This window comes from Cylas formicarius, unplaced genomic scaffold, assembly GCF_029955315.1.
Source record: "Cylas formicarius isolate icCylForm1 unplaced genomic scaffold, icCylForm1.1 PGA_scaffold_3__17_contigs__length_32017465, whole genome shotgun sequence".
NCBI classification, from domain to species: Eukaryota; Metazoa; Arthropoda; class Insecta; order Coleoptera; family Brentidae; genus Cylas; species Cylas formicarius.
Window position 1 is genome coordinate 22,260,622 of NW_026844326.1, and position 23,649 is coordinate 22,284,270.

Genomic DNA, 23,649 nt, shown 5'->3' on the forward strand with positions numbered 1-23,649 from the left:
TTTGCCTTAGTCGTATGGCTCTTTCATGTTTTTTGAGTCTGGTTGATATTTTTCGTCAACTCGACTCAAAGAACACGAAAGAGGCTTACGACTAAGACAAATAAACTCATGAGCTGTTGTTATGAAACCGGACATAAAATTTTATTCGATAAAACTAAAATTCTTGCATGTAATCAGTGCTTCTACCAAAAAAAATCCGAGAATCTATAGAAACGTGTCACCAATATGGGAATCAGTCATCCGAGACGGTGTTTATGCCCGTCCTTTAGCTCCGCCCTCCTCAAACAATATATAAGCAGGTACAGAGTAAAATACGAGCCAGTTTCACTCAAGCTCTGAAGAGGTCAACAGGATGATTGGCAAAACGTCAGCAAGTTCGACTCAGCAAAAACCGACGCAGGAGGAATCCAGAAAGTTTTGTAAAAAGTAAATTTATGGTCGCTACTAACTAACCACGCATAAATATCCACTTAGTGGTAAGCAACAGGAACATCAAAAGAGTGGAATCGTACAAGTACTTGGGATCAGACTTGGCTTGATAATACAGGAAGTTTTGTTTGTTTGTGCTTTGAAATCTCGTTTTTACCAGCGTTCAACAAACAATATGGCCGCTGATAGTTAATCGGTTCGACATGTTTCAGTTAAGAGGTAGAATTTTTAGAAATTTGTAAGACACAGATAGTTCTTATTTATTTTGATAAATGGATTTTCATCAAGTAAAAGCCACCTCAGTTCAAGAATTTTAAGAGCAGTTTTTTATAGTAAGTGTTTGTAGAGATTTGGAAAGTAAATGCGGCAAAGTTCAGGTCAGCGGGTGAAATTTTGAAGATCATTCCTATCTCTAAAAAAATACCGTCGCTACCCAAGGGGTATCAATTTTTACTCCACTAGGGCCACTATGTATCAATCGCCGAAATCTAAACTCTTCAAAGGAAATTTTAATCAGGGAAGTGGCGTCTCCGAAATGAAATTAAGTTTAGCCGAAAAACCACGTCCAGACCAATGCAAAAACATTAAATACGGTCCGCGATCTACGTAGGCGTCGCTTCCAAACCGAAACCTTTACCTCTATTCACACACACACACACACACACGAGATAGTGCCGGCACACTTTATCCCCATTTTCCGGCCAAACAACTCTCCTTTTCAAATTCAATCGCGGCGGTGGCGTAATTCAGCCCAAAAAACAAGCGATAAAGGCAATAAACAAAACTCTTATCAAAACTACAACCGTCGAAAAAGGCCGAAACAAGAAAAAATCATCTACGCGGAAACCTAAACGGCGCCTGCTCCGCGTTTTCGCTCTTCCGAACGCACGCTACGCCAGGCAAACTGCGATGTCGCACGGCACACAGTGAACTCTCGCAATTCGAACCGTCTAGCGTCGATCGAGGGAGGCTCTGAACTCTACGCGAACGATTACGTAAAATTTATCACCCGCACAAAGTAGGACCGGAATTTTTCTGTTGTCCGTGAAATGCTTTTCTGACATTTCCCGCCGAAACCGCTGTTGTTTTATCTATCGTATTGTATTAACGTTCTCTTAGAAATGATTTCGCGATTCGATGAGAACTGACTGATTCACCGGTCCAGTGGTTTGGGTTTCGGCGGCCCGATAATGAACGTGGATTTGTTGTGGCCGGTTCTATTGGGACAATTACTGTGCGGTGGTGTACTGGCTCGCGAAATGTACGAGAGAGATGGCAAGTAATTTTTCGCTTCTTATTCGGTACTGCGGACAAAGGGAAAATGCTCGCGGTTCGACCGACGCGATAATATACAAGGCTTTTGAAAAGTTTTACTTTTAGTTGCATTTTTTAAACCTCATTTATATCATAGCATTTTTGGATTGTACGATCAAAACAAATAATGAAGTTTGGGATATCTAAACCCAAAATAATAAATATAGTATTAATAATGGGATAGTTCGTGCAAGAACCACTTCATATTAGAAGTTTGTTTATTGGTGTACACAAACAAAAATAACTCACCAAAAAACGGAAATTTTCACGACTGTAATACACGTAACAAAAGCTGTTTCTCTTTAAAAAAAATAGACTAGAATTTTCAAAACATTATTTTACGAACACCAGTAGTTAAAAAATCAAACAAAAAATAAACATTAAATTCAAACTAAAATGTGTTCTCCTGCAAAACTGTTTTTATAATTTGAAGGAATATTTTACTTATTAATGTTTGTTATCACTGTATTGTTGTGCTCAGTTAAATATTTTTATTACATAAATTTGTAATGTAGTTTCCTGCCTAATTTACGGGATCTATATCGTGTACCAAATTTTGTCCTACTTGACGAAAACCGTAATATTTTGATTGTAAATACATTGGATAATAATTATATTATTCTTATTATTATTATTATTATTATTATTATTATTATTATTATTATTATTATTATGATTATAGAGATATTAGCTATTTTAAAATCAGGCAAATAAAACTTATATTGAAGCAGGAATAGTATGAAAATAGATAAATGATAATAAATATCATTATTTAAAATACGCCATTTGTAAATTTTCATCATGTTCCTAGTAGTCGAATGGTAATTAATTAATAAAACGGGTGTATTATTCTTCTGATAACAGTGTTTTAACTCCGATTTATTACAGTTTCTTCCAGTACTTCTCTTTGGCAACCTGATAGAGCCTCGCCTATCCTCGGGCACAAGTGGGTATATTATTGACTGTCCAACTCCAGTCATTTTCGAACACGTTCCGAACTATTTTTGTAATTCAGAATGTTGAGTTTTGTTGGCGAATACAGCTTTGAACATATTTGGAATAATCATTTTCTCATTTTGGAAAACGCAGTTTTTCTAATTCGTTTCTCAATTTTGACAACAACTGCCGAAAAGTAACCGCCCACCAGTCTCTGCACCCATAATAGTCACCACTATCACTTGATAATCAACCACTAAATTTTGCAGTTCAATAATGATTTATAACTCCCTCGTATTAAGAAACAAAGTGTAATTTCAACTTCTTAAATACTTAAAGCGAGATCTACAGTAATCATGGATCAAATTGTAGAACTCAATTTATAAAGGATTTGCATCTTTTACAGTTTTACATGGTTTAAGGCGTTATATAGGTAACTTTTCGCGTTTTCACAGAATTATGGTCTAGTTTTTGGCTCTTTCTAAATAAATATTATATTGCATCTAGTTACCTGTGGTAGTCAGTAATGACACATAATTTATTCAGATATTCAGTTTGGTCCGGTATTGTTGCAATGTCTTTTTATTGGATAATAACACTTTGTCAAGACTTGACATTGGTGTAAATTCAATTGTTAAGTGTAATAGTAAGAGTAACAATTTGGGGCATGTTTAAAAACCACCGGGTGTAAAAACAATAATAATGTATAAGATTTTTTAAAAATTAATAAAACTTGGAAATTAATTTATATACCAGGCTATAACGACATCGAAACTGATGAAAATTTACGAAAGCTCAATAAATATGAAAAAAATCATGTATTTAAACTTACGTATTCCTTTTTTGGAACTATTGCTGACTCTGCGGGGTTATGATTCGGGAATATACGATTATGATTATGATGGGATAATTGGGGTATCTATTGTTACACTCCAGTGTAAAGTTCGCTTATATAATTTAAATATTTCTTATCTATTTGCGAAATTAAAATTAAATTGAACTGAGGTGGCTTTTACTAGATGAAAATCCATTTAGCTAAATAAATAAGAACTAAAAGTTCAGATTTTCACGAAATTATATATTATGACATGACAATTGTTTCGACAACACCGCGTCTTTATCAAATGTATTATTTACAAACTACCTGCTACTATATATACCGAAAAATGAGCATAAAACCTTAATTAATGTTGGGAGAATTTAAGTTCAATAAAGGAGAGGTATTTAAATCTAATTGATCGTTTGAATGTCTCATTTTGTTATTCCTCATGGCTTCCAATAAATTTAATTTTCTACTTTTTGTGGGTGTATGTAAAATATCAAAATTGTCGTCAATATATTGGACAAACAGGTAGATCCTTCAAGAAACGCATTAACGAACATAAAAAAAGCGTTTCAAAACAATAGTCTGGATTCTAATTATGCTACACACTTAAACACAGAAAAACAGATTTTTTACGAAAATTTTGATATTTTACATACAGCCACAAAAAGTAGAAAATTAAATTTATTGGAAGCAATGGAAATTCAAATGTATTGCTTAACGGCTAATTATATTTAAATACCTCTCCTTTATTGAACTTAAATTCTCCCAACAACATTAATTAAGGTTTTATGCTCATTTTTCGGTATATATTGTAGCAGGTAGTTCGTAAATATTACATTTGATATAGACACGGTGTTGTCCAAAACAATTGTCATGTCATAATATATAATTTCGTGAAAATCTGAACTTTTGGTTTTTTTCTTTTTAATTAAATTGCATTTCGATAAAACTCAAATTGTTTAAAAACCTTATGTTTTAGATATCAATACCCTTATTATTATTACTATTATCATTGTTATTATTATTATTATTACCCACTTATTTTGATCGAAGAATCATATATAAGAAGAAAATCTACTTAGAAACGCTCGTATTTTAGTAGTAATATTCCGTGTCACACATGTAGAGTACGTGCTGATTTCGTGCGATCAGTTAAAACTTTGTTTGGTAGGTTGTTAACGGTTGCCTGGTTTACTATTTAACGTGCTCGACTTGCCAAAGGCGGAAAAGAAATTTAAATAAATAATCGCGCTTAAGGTTTGATAAGAAAATCTGCAGGCTTTGCCATCAAACTAACGAAGTTTCATTTGAAACCAAACCCTTACGCTTAATTTCGTTTGGCTATTCAACGTAAGTTATCTTCGCTTTTTGGTTAGTTTGGTGAAATTATTCTTCTTCAGAAAATCTACAAATTTTTCGGTATGTAGTCCTGAATCCAAACAAATTTTCGAATATTTATTAAGTATGAAACTTTCTAAAATGGATTCCCAGGTTAATTTCAGGGCGCCTGGTTCGCAATGCCCTGGTTGAAAATTGAAAAAAAAATAGTTCTTAAAATATATAGATATAAGGCTTCAGAACCAAACTTTTTAGGCTACTTAGAAATGTGACTTGGTGCGAATGAGATTCTGCGTCAATTTACACCATATAAAATGGCAACCTTAATGGAAGTGAGCTCCGCGTTTTGTTGAAAGCGGTACACATAACTCGGGAAATTAACTGCCAAAATTGATGATATAGTAGTTATTACTCAAGTTATAACAATCTGCTAACTTTATATTTTGAACAAATGAATCTCGTTAGCCGTGACTAGTTTGTGTTTCGATCTTGTACGTCATAAACAAAGGCCGGAATTCGGGTGCTGAGGACTATACACACGCAGTGAACTACTTTACAAAGACATGATATTTTGTATCAAAAAAATAAAAATTTGTGGAAACTGACGCGCCGAATTAAGATTAATGGTTGTACGAGAAGACGCTCTTTATCGGAACTTGGCCGCTTTCAGGCTTGGGATCGATTTAATCTGAAACATGGTCCCAGCCAGATTTACCCCCAAAAGTTAAATCACTATACTTTCCGTTACACTTCGCTAATAGCTGTGCGAAACATAAATAATAGTGGTAATAAGTAGAGACAACAAATCTTAGCGATAGCAGAAAGCTTTGATCTCGATTTTAATCTAGGATACCATCGTTTTAATGGAAAAGTTTTTTAGTTTAAGTTATTTAAATGACAAAAGAAATTAAAAACAAAAACTCAAACAATAGTAGTAACCTTCAAAAAATTGAACTATTTGTGTACACTCAGCATTCTTCAATGAATCTTTTCGTTCTCTCAATGCCGCCCACTTCTGGGAAGTGTTAGTGGAGGAGGTGACTGTTCTTTACATCTCACGTGGATCTCTTGAGGAGGTTCCGCATTGTGATTGTAGTAAAAATCAGGAAGGGAACTCCCCAGACTAATGCCTAGAAGGTCTGCACACCAACTAATTACACCTAAAACCAGATGAGATCAAAACGTTTATTGTTAGTTTCCCCAGTTGTTGGTGTTCCATGACATTTTACTTCAAAGGAATCTATCGTGTAATAATATGTGGTATCTTTTTAATTGTAACTGTATTTAAGAAATAAAAAACAGAATTATTTGAGAATTGTGTGACAAGTATATTGTCAGATCAATAATAGAAATGTCATGACATGCAATAGGGAACTTGATTTTACAGTAACAAATGTAGCATTATATTGCAGGAATGTTTTCAGAAGAGCTAAAACACTGACGGTACTTGGACGTTTTCCAGTTCTGACAGTTTCGTTACACGCCACTGAGTAAATATCGTCTTGTCAAAAACTAGTCCTAGAAAAAGTTTAAAATGCAACCTTTATAAATTTCTATAGACTGTCGTGACTAAAGTGTACTATTTTATGAGGCAACTAAATTTTAAAGTTTATTATCGTCTTAATTTCCAAAGCCAATGGAATTTCGGCACCTTTCGTTTTAAACTGCACCGTGAAAGAATCGGTTAGACGACAAAGTCAAGGAAAACCTAAGCAATAAAAATTCCCCATAGGCGCTGCATAATTAAAAAATTTTCTGCGGAAATTCCTTAAAAATTCCGAATGAAAAATGGACGGCTTTTATATTACCGTCGTAGATTTGCAGATAGCGGCGTCGGCTGAATATTATTTACAAACTTCACCCCGTGTATCTTAAACTAAGATAACCATTTCGTGCATAAAAAAATGAAAAACGACTGTTATATTCCCCGCATAAATCTAAATGTTATTACAACCTCGCGAAGAAAAATTGCACCGTATCATTTAAACTTAAAATTCAATTCATGCCAGATTGATCCTTGACCGGTTTGCATACGACGCGATGACGTTATAGTCAGAACCTTCCCACTTATAAGTTAAGAAAAAACATTTTGAACCTTTTTTCATTCTTAACGACGCTATCGAAAAGAAATATAAATGTCTAACAAATGGCGCAGCGAAGTACGATGACTAAATTCTTTGAATGTAATCGTTTCGACTTCAGCGAATACGGGTACATTTTGTAAAAAATTTATCTCAATTTTATTTCCGACTGTTGTTGTCCTGCGTTGTCTTCGCTTTCATATTTGGGGAAGCGGTTTGGCAAGAAGCGTCACATTTCTCTAAAAATCGAATTGCGGGATTTGTCGCATCAGTTATTTTTATATTCTTTACTTCACACTAGGTTATCATAAAGACAGTTTGACATTTTAAAAACCTGTTCGGTTGAAAACATTTTACCATGGTCTATATTTTTTCTTCAATCTAATCGTTTTTCGTATGAAATTTTAAACAATCATTTTTTGTTACACACTTGTTTTGTAATGAGGAAAGGAGAGGCAAAGTTATTTCCTATTCTCAGGAAAAGGATAGTATGTACAACTTTTTCAGGCACATATGAATTACTCGTTCCTCCCATGACTAAAGAAACTGGCGACTATAGTCTCGTTTATAAAACTTATTACAAAGTATAATACGAATTAGTTTATCCTAGTGGTCCAAACACTCCAAACAAATAAATTATTGGTTTTGAATTGGATTCTCTAGTCACTTTCGTAGACCGTGCTTTTGTCTTTTATCTGGTTTGTACTCAACGTCCCCAAACCTCACACCATATTTTTCATCCCGAATATTAATATTTGTTTGTAGATATATTTTAATTCTGTTTTTTTAATCTATTTCTGAGGTTCATGAGCTTAATGTTTTCCGAATATATTATTAAACTAACCTACACAAGGTTATGATGTCATAAGTGTATCATTTTTGATTTTACAATAAATAATTAACTGCAACCTTTGCTAAGGATCATGCAGAAAAAATTCAGTTGCAATACCCCGTATGCATAATTTTTCAAAAACGCGCACTGATTTGTGTAAAGGCTGAAATGCTTTGGAGTTTTCACGAAAATTCGACACCCGCCGGCCGAAAGCCTTTTTTTTCACTCAATTTCCCTTTTTTCGTTCAAACGCTCTTGCAGATTACAAAAACTAGTACAGTCATTAACGAAAATTGCGTTATATTTTCCGACATCCGGCATTAACAGGCGCAGCTGTAGGGGATTAAAATTGCTTTTTTATATATTTATACGAGGACATAGGCATTGAGTCCGAATCGATCGTCCAGACAATGCGACTACTTTTTTTCATATGGTTCGAAATAACCGTGTTGTTCATATTCATTAATAATACACTGTAAATTTATCGATCGGTATGTTATTTGTTGTACGTAGATATTTTCAAAATGTGTTCTTAATTTTCCGTAAAATATATACTGTCAAGATGTATTTTCTTTGTGTTCATCATTGGGAAAGTCCAATACTTAAATGAGCTATCCAAATTATATACGTATTTTCGATTTCCCGATATTCAATGGAATATCCTCGGGTATATCATATCAGTGGCATATGGTGTTGGATTTCATATTTTTCTATTCTAATTTTATATTTGATGTAACCACTCCATCCAAACAACTCTCGTCGAGATGTCTATTCCTGAGGGATTGCAATTTAATATAATATATGACACCAAATGACAGACCTAATCAGGTAAAAATAGGAGCTTCCGTCAGTATCCAGAAAATAAGGTATTTTTAAAAAGGAAAAATATTTCAAAGGAATAATAATAATATAAATGAAAGCGACAGGAGCTTGGGAGATTATACTGTGCGAAGTTTCTGTTATAGAAGAACGATTTTATTTCTAGTATTTTTTAAATAATGAAAAAAAATCTTATAACATATATAAATTATATGTTATTATTAAATAAAGTATTATATCTAGATCGGGAATGTTTTATATCAAACAAGATTATTAACCATTAATTATTACAAAAATATTACGTTAGCATCAATTAGTCTCTCACTTAACTTATTCACTCAATGTTTAGTAGCGAAGACTGTGCAAATCTGCAATTCTGTTAAAAAACAAACTTTAGATGTAGCTTTTCAATACGGGATACGTATTTTCCGTATTGAGGATCAAAGACAACACAAGCTTGTTCTAAAAGACTTTAAATCAACGAATTTAAATGAATCATTAATGAGTAAAGATTAAGATTCAATAATTCTTGTAAATAATCATTTATCAATATTCTGAAATGGTCATAATACAATTTTTTTAAAGTTCGTTTTTGAAATTTATTTTAACGTTGCGAAACTTGGTCATTTGTATTCCCAATTTGGCAAAAGTGTTTTTCCGCGGAAAATAATTGTAAATAAATACAAAATATTCCGAAATTCGGCGGTACGTAGTTCGGCGGCCATTTGAAATAATTGCAATTAAATCCGAATCTCCACACAAATTTACGGTATACACGCGATGAACGCGAAAGCGTACAACATTGAATTTGTTATGAATTTAATTATTTTTATTTCCGCCGGGTTTAATTAACATTCCTATACGACGACGTCGAAAAGCCTTACGCTCCTAGTGGAATTAGATAAGCGAATTAACATATTTGGGGTTAAACGTTTCAATTAAGCTCTTGTTTTTCCGATTACCTACGCTTAACCACGTGAGTGTTTTTTTGTACCGACGTTTGATCAGAGAGATCTGTTGACTTGCCTATTAGAGCCCAAAATTAAATTTTCTATAGGACTGAACTCAAATAATTATAATAATATTAATGGTTTAAAAAGGTTCAGTCCAGTCATCATTTCTTAATACGGAACCACACTTTGATTTTCGAATATAAACTGCACCGACATTATTACCATTAAATTAAATTATTTTCTTTTCTTTTTTGTATTATATTAATTGTTTTTAGACATGTCGCTACTATACGTTGTGCTTTAAAACAGATGCGAAAAGCTTAACTTCATGTTTAAAATATAGGGTGGTTTGTTATATGAACGTAATGTCAAAAGGCAACCATTATTGCGATAACGCGCTAAGAAATACTGATGATAATGTTAATTATATTAAAAACGCAAATAGAAAAATAAAATATTACATAAGTATTGTTATTATGTGAAAGCACATTCTGTATGTTTTTTTTTATGAAAATGAATGGAGGGGATTGAATAAGATTATCCATATCATTTTCCTTAACTGAATTTAAAGAAAAACTTACTCAATGACATGAAAAAATTTTTTTTCGATAAACGAGTTTATAAGAAACTTTTTTGACTCCTGCAATGTTTTCTTAATAATGCATAAAAAGATAAAAAAATTATTGGACAAAATAATTTCAGTGGGCTGCTTTAATAAAAGTTTCTAAATCGTACGCCTGAAAACCGCTGGATTGGAAGTGGTTCTCACCTCGATCCCTAGATTTAAATCCCTTGGATTAGTGTCTATGGGAATATCTAAAAAAATTAGTCTATACTACCCCAATACAATGAAAACTTCATACAAAAATGTTGCCTTGCTCGTTTGTTTTTTATACATATATCTTTATAAAAAAATATTTTTAAAATCTAATTGTTTACAAAAGTTTCCAATAAACCCGTTTATCGAAATAATTTTTTTTTCATGTCAATTCGTAAGTTTTTCTTTCAATTTAGTGAAAAATAATGATATGAAAAATCTAATTCAATGCTCTCCACTCAATTAATGAAAATAAAAAAATATGAAAAAAGTGGGTTTTTAAAATAGTAGCACTTCCGTTATATTTCATTGATCTATCTATTTTTGTTTTAAAATATAAAATAAAAAAATAATTTTTCCGAAATATTTGTGGCGCGATATCTTTTTAATGGCTGGTTTTCGATCCAACATTTATGTCACAAACTACTCTTTATTTTAAACAATTAATCACCCCCTCAACTTCTTCGTATTTGTTTCGAAATAATTTTTTCTTAATTCAAACACATAATACGTTAATAATAGTCAAAACATCAAGCGCTTCACCGTAGGGTGAGGTACTTGATATTAATTTCTGAAAGAAGTTGTTTTTGAATATGTATCTATTAAAAACGTTCCAAATTAAAAGCGTCAAATACATTCACACAAGAACAGAACGCATGTTTTTTTAAATTTCATACACCAGTATTCTTGCTCCAATAATTAAATGGGCAATGCTTTTTTAAAATGAAAAAAGTAAGTTTTTATTTCATTTTTACATTGTCTTCAAAAATGATACAAAAAATATACTTATGAAGGAGGTTATGACATGAATAATAAAAGTTTCACCAATTTTGATGAGAAAATGCATTTCTGTAAAAGATCTTGCAGAAAAAAGAAACAGGGAATGGGAGAAGAAATATGAATTATTCGTAAAATTTTCACATACCGATACTTTTCTGTCTTGAGCAAAAAAAACTGGATGTTTCTTGAGCAGCGAGTATATAGATACTTTTATTTTTGTTGTTTTCTATCTTTTTTACACTAATTTAATTAAATTAAAAAAACTGTTCCTTATAAAATGACGAATTTCCACTACAAGACAAGCAAAGAATTTAAAATACTAAAATGGATGCCTATCATAATTATATAAGTATATCGCAAAACAGATCGAAAGATGTCTGGCACTTAGTGATCTACGAAAGAAATAGTAGGACTCAACGGTCAATTGACTGCATTCATTGCTCGCGACATTATCTCTACTTTAAATTTTGATTTGTTAGAAAGAAAGCAGCTAACAGAGAAAGTGTTTCATGTTTCTCCTGTATGTGAATCTGATATGATGGCCCAATATCGTCAACGAAGCAATTTTCCATTGGATTTGGGTTGGGCGATCGAAATAACAGGAAAAATATTTTTAATTTTACTAAAAAAGAGACTTTGACTTGGATTATTTTGAGGGTAACAACAGGTACTTGTTGCAGGCTGCCGTGTGAGAGAGACGTAGTCGAGGGCCTCGAGTAGGGCCTTTAGTTGAATTGACGTTGTGTGATCTGCGGAAGGTCTTCGACTGCGGCTCTCACCAACTCTTAATGGTGTGTCAAATACGGATTTGAAACTCATCGAATCTTACTTAAAATTTCGAAAACAGTGTGTCTCTTATAAGAGTGAGATTCCAACCCTCAAAGTCGGGGTCCCTCGGAGTTGAGTTTGGGGTCCTTTATTATTTGTAATCTACGTTAATTATACTAACTTATTCATCTCACCATTCAAGTTTGTATTGTATTGCGAACAGGCTTAACCTCTGGGAAAAATGAAAATGAGTTAATAATTTATTATGCAACAAGTGTGGCAAAGGACATTTTAGTCACTACCTTATTTGGAACGAGCGAGTGTCTAATAAACAAGTTTTAAGTATAAATATTAGAATTATCCTCGTATTTAAATGTACCCATCGACTTATCTAATTTATATTGTACTACTTTTTCGCTATGAATGGCCACAACTACTTTATTATAGTTAATAAACTCTAACCCTTGTATTTTGTATCTTATAATATCGCTTCTGGAAAAATAACATAAGCTTTCAAAATATATACGTCCAGTATATTGTGCCTGGGCCATGTGAAGGACAATTCGTGAGTTAGGAGGGAGTTTCATCCGCTGCGTTGCATCTTGGACATAATAGATCTTGTATGACGCCAATTTTCCTAAGATGATTTCTTGTTGACCAGTGTCCAGTTGTCAGCCCAATAAGTCAGCCTCAGCTGATTCCTGTTGGGCCCAATAAGGCTGGAAGCAAGGGTCCTGGACGGCCCCTGAAAGAGGGCTTTAGTGTGTCTCACCTTCAGCTTCAAGTCACATATCGAGAAATCTATTGCTAGGTCCCTGGTCAAATAGACTTTTAATGAAGCTGCCGAGTACTGGGGTAGGACTTGTGTGACAAGCTTCACTTTTGGTAGCCTATCTGTCCTCTCGTTCCCTGAGATTCCATAGTGTCCTGGGACCTGTCAAGCATCTCAATGCAGTCTCGGATCATCCTTGAGGTGATTCCGACTGACATGAGTGACCTGATAATAATAATAATATGTCTGGCACAGGCCCAAATCGCATAAATTTCTGCTTGGAAGATGGTGGTCATGTGTCCCAATTTTGGAGTTTTCTCTGTTCTTGGTCCATCGCACCAATATGCTGCTCCTGTTCCTTTCTGTGTCTTAGACCCGTCTGTGTACCAGATGAGGCCTTTCTGTTTCAGGAAGCTCTACCCAATCCTGCCTATTGGTTTTATAGTACTGATACCTCAGTGTATGTCAACATGTCAGAGGCGGCTTCACTGCTATTTTTTACTTTTACAATTAATATAGAGATTTTGATATCCGAACTAGTGTTTAAAATATTAACTTGCTGTCAAAATTTTCTACGCTAGTTCCCCACTTTTTATACACGATTTAGGCAATCATGGGAAATAGACACAAATGTATTGTTGGCTTCAGTTTAATAATTTTTATTATTTTTTTTATCAAAAGAAAAAACGAAAGACAAAATCTGCAGGTGAATTGTCGACGCGGAAATATTTCTCATTTATTTGGTTCGTCCTAGTGTGTGCGATTTTTGGGTCGATTCGACAGCAAAACTTGTCAACTAACTTAAAACTTCCACGTGGGTCCCGAACTAGGGAAACATGTTCCCACCTCTGAATAATTCTCGAATCTTGCGCGAATAATAAATTTCCTCCTAATTCCCTTAAAGTTTGCGGCCTCATTATACACGCGGAACTATCCGAAAGTCGGAGTTTATAAGTCAAAAAAGTTTTCGGTATTTATTCGACTTTGGGGCAAAATTTTCAACACGCGGTTTTAGTTGAGAAACAGTTATACAAATAAGATTAGGGAGAAAGCTACGAGGCGGTTTAGCCAACAAAAATTTATAATTTAAAGACGAAAGTCTCGAGATTATAATTAACAATAAAATTTAAATAATTTTTATCATTTTTTTTAACTGTAAAAGCTACACAGGGTGTCGTCTAGCTTTTCCACGAAAAGAAGGGGAAATAATTGTAAGATCAAAATGGTTAGAAAAAATTTGATATGTTATATATTGTACACATAATAAGAGTTTTAGTACCTCAAACGAGTATTAAGAAAATAAAGAAGCAAAAATAAATTTTAAGCAAATTAAGTTTCCTGCATTTTTCTCTTATCACACAGCTTTAGAGTAAGCAGTTAGTTCAATAGTTCATCTCGCTTTAATTAAGACAGACACAGCAATAATAATTATCATTTTCTGGAAATCTCCGCCGGTGAACTAACTGAAAAGATCATAATGGACACAAAGGAAAATACTGAAACTCATTATTATGTATACTTAAGTGTCACGAAATGTTGGAACGTGTAATTTTCACTAACTAATAATCAAAAGAAAACGCATTAAATTATATTTTTAAACATCCCGTATTTTCGAAAACGAATTCCAAAAATTGTTATACCACATTTTTATCTCAAATTTTTTTTGTCAGTTAGCTTAGGTTACACCCTTGATAAACATATGTCGACAGTTGATTATTTTTTCTTATACAAAACTTAAAAAAAATAAAATAACCATTATTATTATTTATATTTACAGATTTAGCTAATGTTACTCAGAAATGATAATTTAATTTGAAATGCTACAATTTTGCTATTTACAAATTGTCTGGATTCTGGAAACTCAGCTCTAAAGAAGCCAAAAAGATGATTGGCGAAACTTCAGCAAATTCGATTCATCATAAACCGACCCAGGTGGAATCCGGAAGATTTGCTAACGGTGTTACAATAGCATGTAGACGTTTGTTTAAGAGCAGCAGCAATCTGGACTTGTCAAAATTTTGTTTTTTAAGCTTTCCTTAACAATTTTAATTCTGCAAAGAGATATTTCATCTTATATATATATATATATATATATATATATATATATATATATATATATATATATATATATATATATATATATATATATATATATATATATATATATATATATATATATATATATATATATATATATATATATATATATATATATATATATATATATATATATATATATATATATATATATATATATATATATATATATATATATATATATATATAAATCAATTGATGTTCGTTAGTCTCTCTAAAACTCGAGAACGGCAGAACGGTCTTGATATTTTCGTGGAGGTCTAGGGAAGGTTTAAAAGGTGAGAAAAATTGAAATAATTGGCGGGAAAACCTTAAAATCAGACCTTTTCTTTTTCTCATATGAACGATACTTTAACCCGCGAGTTGGAAATAGAACAGTACGACATTGAAGCGGCCGAAACAGTTCGTACAAGTGTTCCACAAATAAATCAACTGATAAAAGCTGTGAACAGTGGATCTGATGGAATTTATTTCCTTGATGCTCCGTTTTTCATTTCATTGCTTTTGGCGAGGATCACATCGCGAATTGATGTTGCTCTAGCGTTGGTTTCATCTGGAATAGCTGCGACTCTGCTAGAAGGCGGGCGAACTGCACATTCTGTCTTCAAATTAGCATGCAAATCACCAAAACATCAGTTTGCAACATCGCAAAAAATAGCGCAATGGCCAAGAGCCTACAGGTATGCAAATTGATTGTTTGGTATGAATGCACATAAGAGGTCACCGGAGGCACTGGACAAAACGTTGAAAGATCTTCATGACAACCAAAATGTTTTTGGTGGGGTCATGATTCTAATGTCATGGAATTTGTGGCAGTATGTAAAGACCCTCTAATTAACAACTAACACTGCAAATGTGTTTGCATATTGGAAATAATAAAGTTGCAGTGGACACCGCGACAGGATTCATTACATTACCTACAGATTTCTGTCACATCACAAACTCAAAAGACTAACTTATTCAGCGTGTTTTCCCCGATATAACGCAAAAGTTCAACAACCATAGTTTTCCAGGTAAGCAATACTGCCCGCAAAAATAAATATGCGGCCCTTCAGAATTGTTTTCCAGGACAGTTGGTTTCCTTCAAATCAGTCGACGCCGTTATTAACCAGGATGCCGTAGTCAATTATCGCACAGAGTTTTTAAATTCATGGACGGAATCATAACAGTGTGTGTCTGTCAATATCAAATTTATACCTTCTAAGTAGCCAGTATTTCAGGAAAACTCTGTTTCATAAGTAAGCAACATGATGTGTCGAAAATAATAATAAAACTTCATGTTTCATTCAACAATTGCTTTTTTTATTAAATACGATTGCGTTTTGTTTATTTTAAAATTATTTTATACAAAAGTTTAGGTCTTTTATTTATCGATTGAAGCAGTACGAAGTCTGCCAGGTCATCTAGTATGATATATTAATTTTTTTAATGCTACATTTATCCTTTGTCTTTATTGCTGGAGTGGATTTTGACTATTAAATACAACATTATTAAACCATTATTATAATTATTATCATTACTATTATTGAGTTATATAAAAAACTCAAAATTTCTGGGTGCTAACCCGCCAACAACAACAGAAATAAATGAAGTAGTCAATAGTATATTATGCGGTAAACGGCATTTGACTCACGGCTCGCTCCGCTCGTGTCAAATAAACGGATGAGTTAAAAAGCTTACCGAAATTGTTGCATACTATTATTTTTCTACGACCGACAACACGAATATATGACCGTCAGAATTGACAAATGTCAAAATTCAAAACGTGGGCAATATGTCCGAAAAGATCTGGTTGCTCCCAAACCCGTGCGGTAAAATCCCGGAAATGTCCGAAGTGGCTCGAATACGTGGGAAACGAAACTGACACGGTAAAATGGCACTTCCCGCACGCTAGATCGGTGAGTAATTAGGCATTTTCCAGACCGGAGTAGAAAAAAGAATAAAAGTATTGTTATATGTTACTATTACCATTGGTTAAAATATACCTTAAAGGTAAGGAAAGGTAAATGTAATTCCGAGTTTATTTAGTAATTTGCAAAGGTCGTTAGACAATTCCGCGTCAGTATTTTCGAATTCGGCCGGATCGGCAATAATTTCGTGTTTAACAAATGACCTAATTTATAACGGGCTGTAAATTTCAAAACACAAAGTAATGAAAATCAATTTGTTATTAGAGTTATAGAGAAATAAATTTGCCATTGTATACAATACGTTATACAGACTCAACGTTAAAATTTATCTGTTACGCTTTTGAAAATTAACGATTTTACCATAGCAATGCAACAACACCATAAAGAATTTTTATTGTAATTAATTATAATACAAAACTTCCAAATTCCGTTTTTTTATGGGATTCAAACTTGACCCAACTTTCAAAAAACCTACGAATTATTAAATAATTTATATAATTTGTTAATAATCAATAATTTTTTATTTGCCAATATAATTGCATATACTATTAATCAATATTTTTGTTTTTAATGAATTTTGAAGTTCTTTACATGATATGAGACCCCTAACTTTTTACCCAATTCGGGGTGAATTATATTTCTATTCTTTTTCCATAAACGTAAAATTATTCCTTTATTTCTGCCTCCTTAGATATATAGATAGATAGATTCATTTATTGACTACATTTCGTACAAAAGGAACGTACAATTGTAGCAAGTCAGAAGTTATATTCTAGTAACATAAAAACAAACATCTATTACAAACAAAATTATACAGTACTATACAGTTTTATAGCGCATCGATACCAGTGACAGGGAGTAAAAACAATGACGTTGTAGGAATTCTTTAATAGTATGTTTAAATTTTCTATCGCGCACCTTTTTCACGGTACCTGGCAAAACATTATACAATTTCAAGTTCAACGAGTTGCTCTCAGACTTCCTCAGTCTAAACCTAGGCCGTCTAAGGAGATCCCCCGAACGAGTTGGATAGGCATGGCAATCAGAATTAGCGCTAAAGTCTCCTTTCGTTCTTTGTATCTCTAATAACTGGTGGTAGATATAGATGCAAGGAAGGGGCATCACTTTATTTTTTTTAAAATAAGGTTGACTATGGTCACTATATCCTATATTAACAACGACTGGAATGGCCCTTTCCTGCATTCTTAAAATCTCCACAGCAGCTGAAGAATCATCCCACAGCACCGTGCCATAGCATACGTGCGAATGCAACAAAGAAAAATAGACCATAAGCAGAGTCCTTGTTCCTATCAGGCCTCTCAGTCATCGAAGAACGAATATGTTGCTGGACAATCTATTTTTCAGGACTGAGATATGTTGTTTCCAATTTAGACTATAATCAATCCTAATGCCAAGCAACTTGCCGGACTGTCCACTATTTACCAAGAAATTGGAGGAAAACACAATACTCTGGGTCTTGTCTAAATTTAATTTAAGATAATTATTTTCGAACCAGACATTAGCCCTGTCCTCCAACATGCCAACCCTAACGGACAACTCCTCGACACTCTTAGCAGATGTAGTGAAGGATGTATCGTCGGCAAACATCACGCAGTGATTGGGGGAAAGAAATATTATCATACATGTTTTAACTGCCACTGCTGATTAACCTTTCAGTCAGTTTTTTTCTGGAGTGTTGTAACATTTTAATTTAGATGATGTTTTATTAGATATATATATATATATATATATATATATATATATATATATATATATATATATATATATATATATATATATATATATATATATATATATGATGACACTATATTCCGGGATATCATCCGTTCGCTCGTTGAACTCCGACTGGAATCCTGCATCCGACTGGAATCCTGCAAATCTTGCATCCGACTGGAATCCTGCGGACGTTTCGCCAAAATCTCACTTGGCATCTTCGTGAGTGTTCGAAGTGTTTTCGGAGCGCGAGCATTGAAGATGCCAAGTGAGATTTTGGCGAAACGTCTGCAGGATTCCAGTCGGATGCAAGATTTGCAGGATTCCAGTCGCATGCAGGATTCCAGTCGGAGTTCAACGAGCGAACGGATGATATCCCGGAATATAGTGTCATCACATTTTTCCATCCGTGAATCAATACGTGAGAATATATATATATATATATATATATATATATATATATATATATATATATATATATATATATATATATATATATATATATATATATATATATATATATATATATATATATATATATATATATATATATATATATATATATATGAAGTGGCCACGGTTTTTCTGTAATTTCAAGCCTTATTACTAACTGACTGACTGGCTTTTTCCAATCTCCCAGTCATCTTTTTTTATCGCTCCATCTGTCATGGTTTTTCCAATCCCGGCAATTCGTATTGTAACTGGTTTTGCTTTTCTTCTTCTGCTTATTACATCATTTAATTTCGTTTCGTTCTACGTCTTCTATTGCTTTTCCTCGTTTTATATTCTCCGTTTCCCCATATTTATATTTAACCTCCATTGCTGACCCTGATCGTCTGCAAATAATAGTGTCATCCAGCAGTATTGAGTCGTTTGTATTCTGACTATTTCTAGTTTAGTTATTAACTGCTTCTTGGTGTATAATGGGTTTTATATGAGAATATGGTAGAAAATACCTCTTAAAATTAATACCGTTAATAATCTTCTCCTATTCCCTCTCTAGAATGCCTAATTATGCAACTTTAAATATCGTAGTCAACCAAAAGGCTAGCGGCGCTCGACAAATTACATGGCTGTCAGAAATTTAACAGTAAATAACAGGATGGATAGGATGAAAAATTTCTCAAAAGTACATTTTTCTCTACGATTTACTAAAATATTTAAAAAAATATTGTATATGAAGCCCTTATTGATTTAATATTTAAGCAGCCATGACTGACGCTAATAACCCAGCATATAGAAACAAATCAACAGAAAATTATTAGCAGTGAATTTCAAATAAACCGTCTTATTTTCCTTCCAGACGGTAAAAAATATTCAATTCGGAAATTTTTGAAGCAATTTAATTAAAATTCGGCATGCAGCGAGTGCAGATATTTTTGCACCCGTTGAACTTTAGACGCCAGAGAGAGACTCTATTAAAACAACACACTATAAGTTTGTACAATTTTGTTCTAACTTTATGGACGTTAAATTCCTCTTCGCGGATCCGGGACCATGTTTTCACTGAAAACACTTCAACGAATACAGCGAGCTACAAATTTCTCAAGAATTTTACATTTAGCATTTAGTTGTTTTAGCGCGGAAGACTTCGACGGTAAAATAAGGGGTATTTCGCCATTTCGAACTTTAAGTTGCAATAAAACAAGGATGGATTATTCGATTGAAATATATTTTATTTATCCGAAAGATAATCTTGTGGCATTACATCTTAAATATGATTTCTGGCATATGACCGCCACGGCTGGCGCGGATGTAGTCCAATCTAAACGTCCAATTTTCGATAACTTTTTCCAACTTTTGTAGCCGTATATCGGCAATAACACGGCGAATGTTGTCTTCCAAATGGTCAAGCGTTTGTGGCTTATCCTCATAGACCAATGACTTTACATAGCCCCACAGAAGGTAGTCTAGCGGTGTTAAATCACAAGATCTTGGAGGCCAATTCACAGGTCCGAAACGTGAAATTAGGCGGTCACCAAAGGTGTCTTTCAATAAATCGATTGTGGCACGAGCTGTGTAACATGTCGTGCCGTCTTGTTGAAACCACATCTCCTGGACATCATGGTTATTCAATTCAGGAATGAAAGAGTTAGTAATCATAGCTCTATACCGATCACCATTGACTGTAACGTTTTGGCCATCATCGTTTTTGAAGAAGTACGGACCAATGATTCCACCAGCCCATAAAGCGCACCAAACAGTCAGTTTTTCTGGATATAACGGTGTTACACTTCAGGATTAGCTTCGCTCCAAATGCGGCAGTTTTGTTTGTTGACGTAGCCATTCAACCAGAAGTGCGCTTTATCGCTAAACAGAATTCGCTTCTGAAAATCGGGGACAACAGCAATCTGTTTCGGGCCCATTCGACGAATCTGCGCCTTACTTCATGATCGTTTGGCTTCAATTCTTGCACGAGTTGGATTTTGTAAGCACGTAAACCAAGATCCTTCTGCAAAATCTTCCATAAAGTGGATGGACACAGATCCAATTCCTGTGCTCGATGGCGGATGGACTCATTCGGGTCTTCCTCAATGCTACGTCCGATAGCAGCAATAGCTTCTTCTGTACCCACCGTACGGCGTCTCTGGGGATGCGAGTTACCAATAAGAGTAAATGTGGTGCGAAAACGTTGCATGGTTAATCGAATTAACTGCTCTGATGGTCGATTTTGTCGACGATAAAATTGCACTATTTGCAAGCGTTGTTCAGGCTATTTGAGTTGTTGAGTCTATTCATGATGAATTGCCAAACCAAACTGAGAATAAATCTCTTGAATAGCTGTTAAATCGGTCGCCATCTTGAACAATAATTCCAACTTAAATTTCTATACATCGAAAAAAAAACACCCATTATTTAAGTTTTGCTTCGTAACGTGGGATATCATTGAACGAAAGGAAATAATTTACCACAAGAATTCGTCACAGGGTGTTTCGCTGCACGACCCTTTAAGTAATTCAAATTTTCTAAAGTAGCGCAATTTTAATTCCTGTGCTAAAACTGCGGAGTCCATCTCTGAATAGCAGGAATCTTGAATCTTCACTTATGCATTATAAAATTTTGTTAAAGCCAACTTAACCACTTGTCTTCCCTTTGCAGCAAAATAATAAAAACAAAATAAAATAGGCTGGACGCTATCTACTGATAGAAATAACTACCGTCTTCCAGCAAACTAACCAAATATGCTCAAAACACAAAACTTTTAATTTGGTAACAATTCATATTGCGAGATTATTTCCGTTTCCATTTAAAGCACCGCATCCCGTCAAACCGGAAGTGAAAACATTTTAATATTTAAAAATGAAATTTTCCAAAATGTTTACCTCACCTACAAATGCGACTATTATTTTTTTGAGTACATCTTTGACGAACGACCCTCTGAGTGACGCGTGACGTGACCATCAGAACTAGGAAATGTTAAAATAGCATCCAAAAAAAAAAAGTACCATGGTTAAAGTACCATCATGTAGAGAAAATTGTTTATTGCGGAACTGAGAACATAATGAAGGAAAAATAGAAAACAAAAATGGGCACCACTCGATAGCGTCGTATATGTTAGATTAAAAAAAAAACTTTCCTTATCAAATAACGTAATAAAACGATTTTCCAAAAAGTATTTGGTTTTAATGTTATATATTAATGTAATTAATTAAGGGTTCATTCAATTCACAGAATGTTTAGAGGGATATGTTAATTATGGAAGAAGTTATTTTTTGCTTATAACGTCAACACCCTAAGCTAAAATCGAGGATTTACGACACTAAATCGACAAACATTTTTAACGGACGGAATTTTTTTCCCAAATAATCCCCAGTTTTAATTGAGGCAAGTTAATTTGTTCCATATGGAACGACCGTTATATTGGAAGCAATAATTTTCGACGGGAAAAAAAAGCACGTGATATCCTGCCGCATGCAGCAATCTAAATTTTTGCCAGCCGAGGAAGCGTGGCAACAAAATTTGACGCTTATTGCGGCTGGCAATACGCAAAATCTAATTTCTACGTGAATTATCTGGAATCCCGGCACCGGTATACACGCCCACAAAAATATGAATTTATTTTGTATCTGCGCGAATTTAAAACGTATTTTGCGAGAGGGATATCGACCGTTCGAAACCGAAATTCGACATGTTCTCCGATTGCGTTATTTGGCCGCACGCAGCTTTTTGATTTCGAATTTTGGGTTTATTTTCTTTCAATTTGTTCGTTTTGATGTATTTTCGTATGTTAATAGGACATAAACGTGGGTTTCCTCTCTTTTCAGTTTCATTTACTAATGCACTCAATTACCGAATTTTACACCCAAATAGAGTGAACTGATTTTGGTAGCCACAAACGTTGACTGCTGACTTTAATCTTTCCATTGCTTCTTCCACCTCTTCAACATTTCCAAGTAAAACTTTCTTCTATGCTTTTCTTTTGTCTATTTGTGGACCCAAAATTTAAATTGTACTTTATTTGGAAACGCCTGAAACTATTCAGTTGATTTGCGTCTATAAAAATAGCAATTCAGGACTTAAATAAATCCATAACAGCACATAACGTAAATCATACAATGCACTCAGGAAACTCATGAAATAAAAATAGCAGGATTTAAGTTTAGCCAAGATTAACGTAACATCACGTCCAGAAAATTATACTATTTTCGACGAAAAAGAAAGGTTCAAATATTTTTACCAAAAATGGACATTAAAATAATTACTCACCAATCGAACTTCTGGGAAACTATAACTTATCTGCAGTCAGAAATTGCTTAGGCTATAACGGCCGTCTAACTTCGCTCTAAAACAGAATAATATACAGAATGTTTGCATTTTAAGGTTTGGTTTTTAAGATACGTATACTTAGATATAGAATATTTTATGAAGAAGAAATTTGTCTAGAATTTTGAGACGAGCTCAAATATACAGTGTTCAAAAAGTAAGGTGATTTTTAAGTTTTATCAAAAAGTATTTATTTATTTATCAAAATGCAAGGTAATCCCCCCCTCCCCAGATGTAATACACTGGTGCCAACGTTTTTTCCAATCATCGAAGCACTTCTGGTAAGCACTTTCTGGCATAGCCTTGAGTTCTTCCAGCAATTCTTTCTTTATCTCCTTAATCGTTCCAAACCTTTCATCGATTTCTTGAGTTTTGGGAGCAGGAAAACGTCGCAGGAAGCCATATCCGGTGAATAGGGTAGTTGACGCATGATTGTGTTTTGTTTTTGTCCAAAAAGTTAGACACAAGCAACGATGAGT

General features: G+C 33.7%; 1 protein-coding gene across 1 annotated transcript in view; it reads left to right on the plus strand.

Moving 5' to 3' along the window:
* The first annotated feature begins 1,361 nt into the window (after window positions 1–1,361).
* LOC132699407 (acid sphingomyelinase-like phosphodiesterase 3a) overlaps window positions 1,362–23,649 on the plus strand; it is a 232,527-nt gene continuing 210,239 nt past the window's right edge. Inside the window, exon 1 of the mRNA XM_060666085.1 lies at window positions 1,362–1,704. Within this exon, the coding sequence (XP_060522068.1) occupies window positions 1,620–1,704 (85 nt within the window). The 5' untranslated portion in view covers window positions 1,362–1,619. The remainder of the gene's footprint in view (window positions 1,705–23,649) is intronic.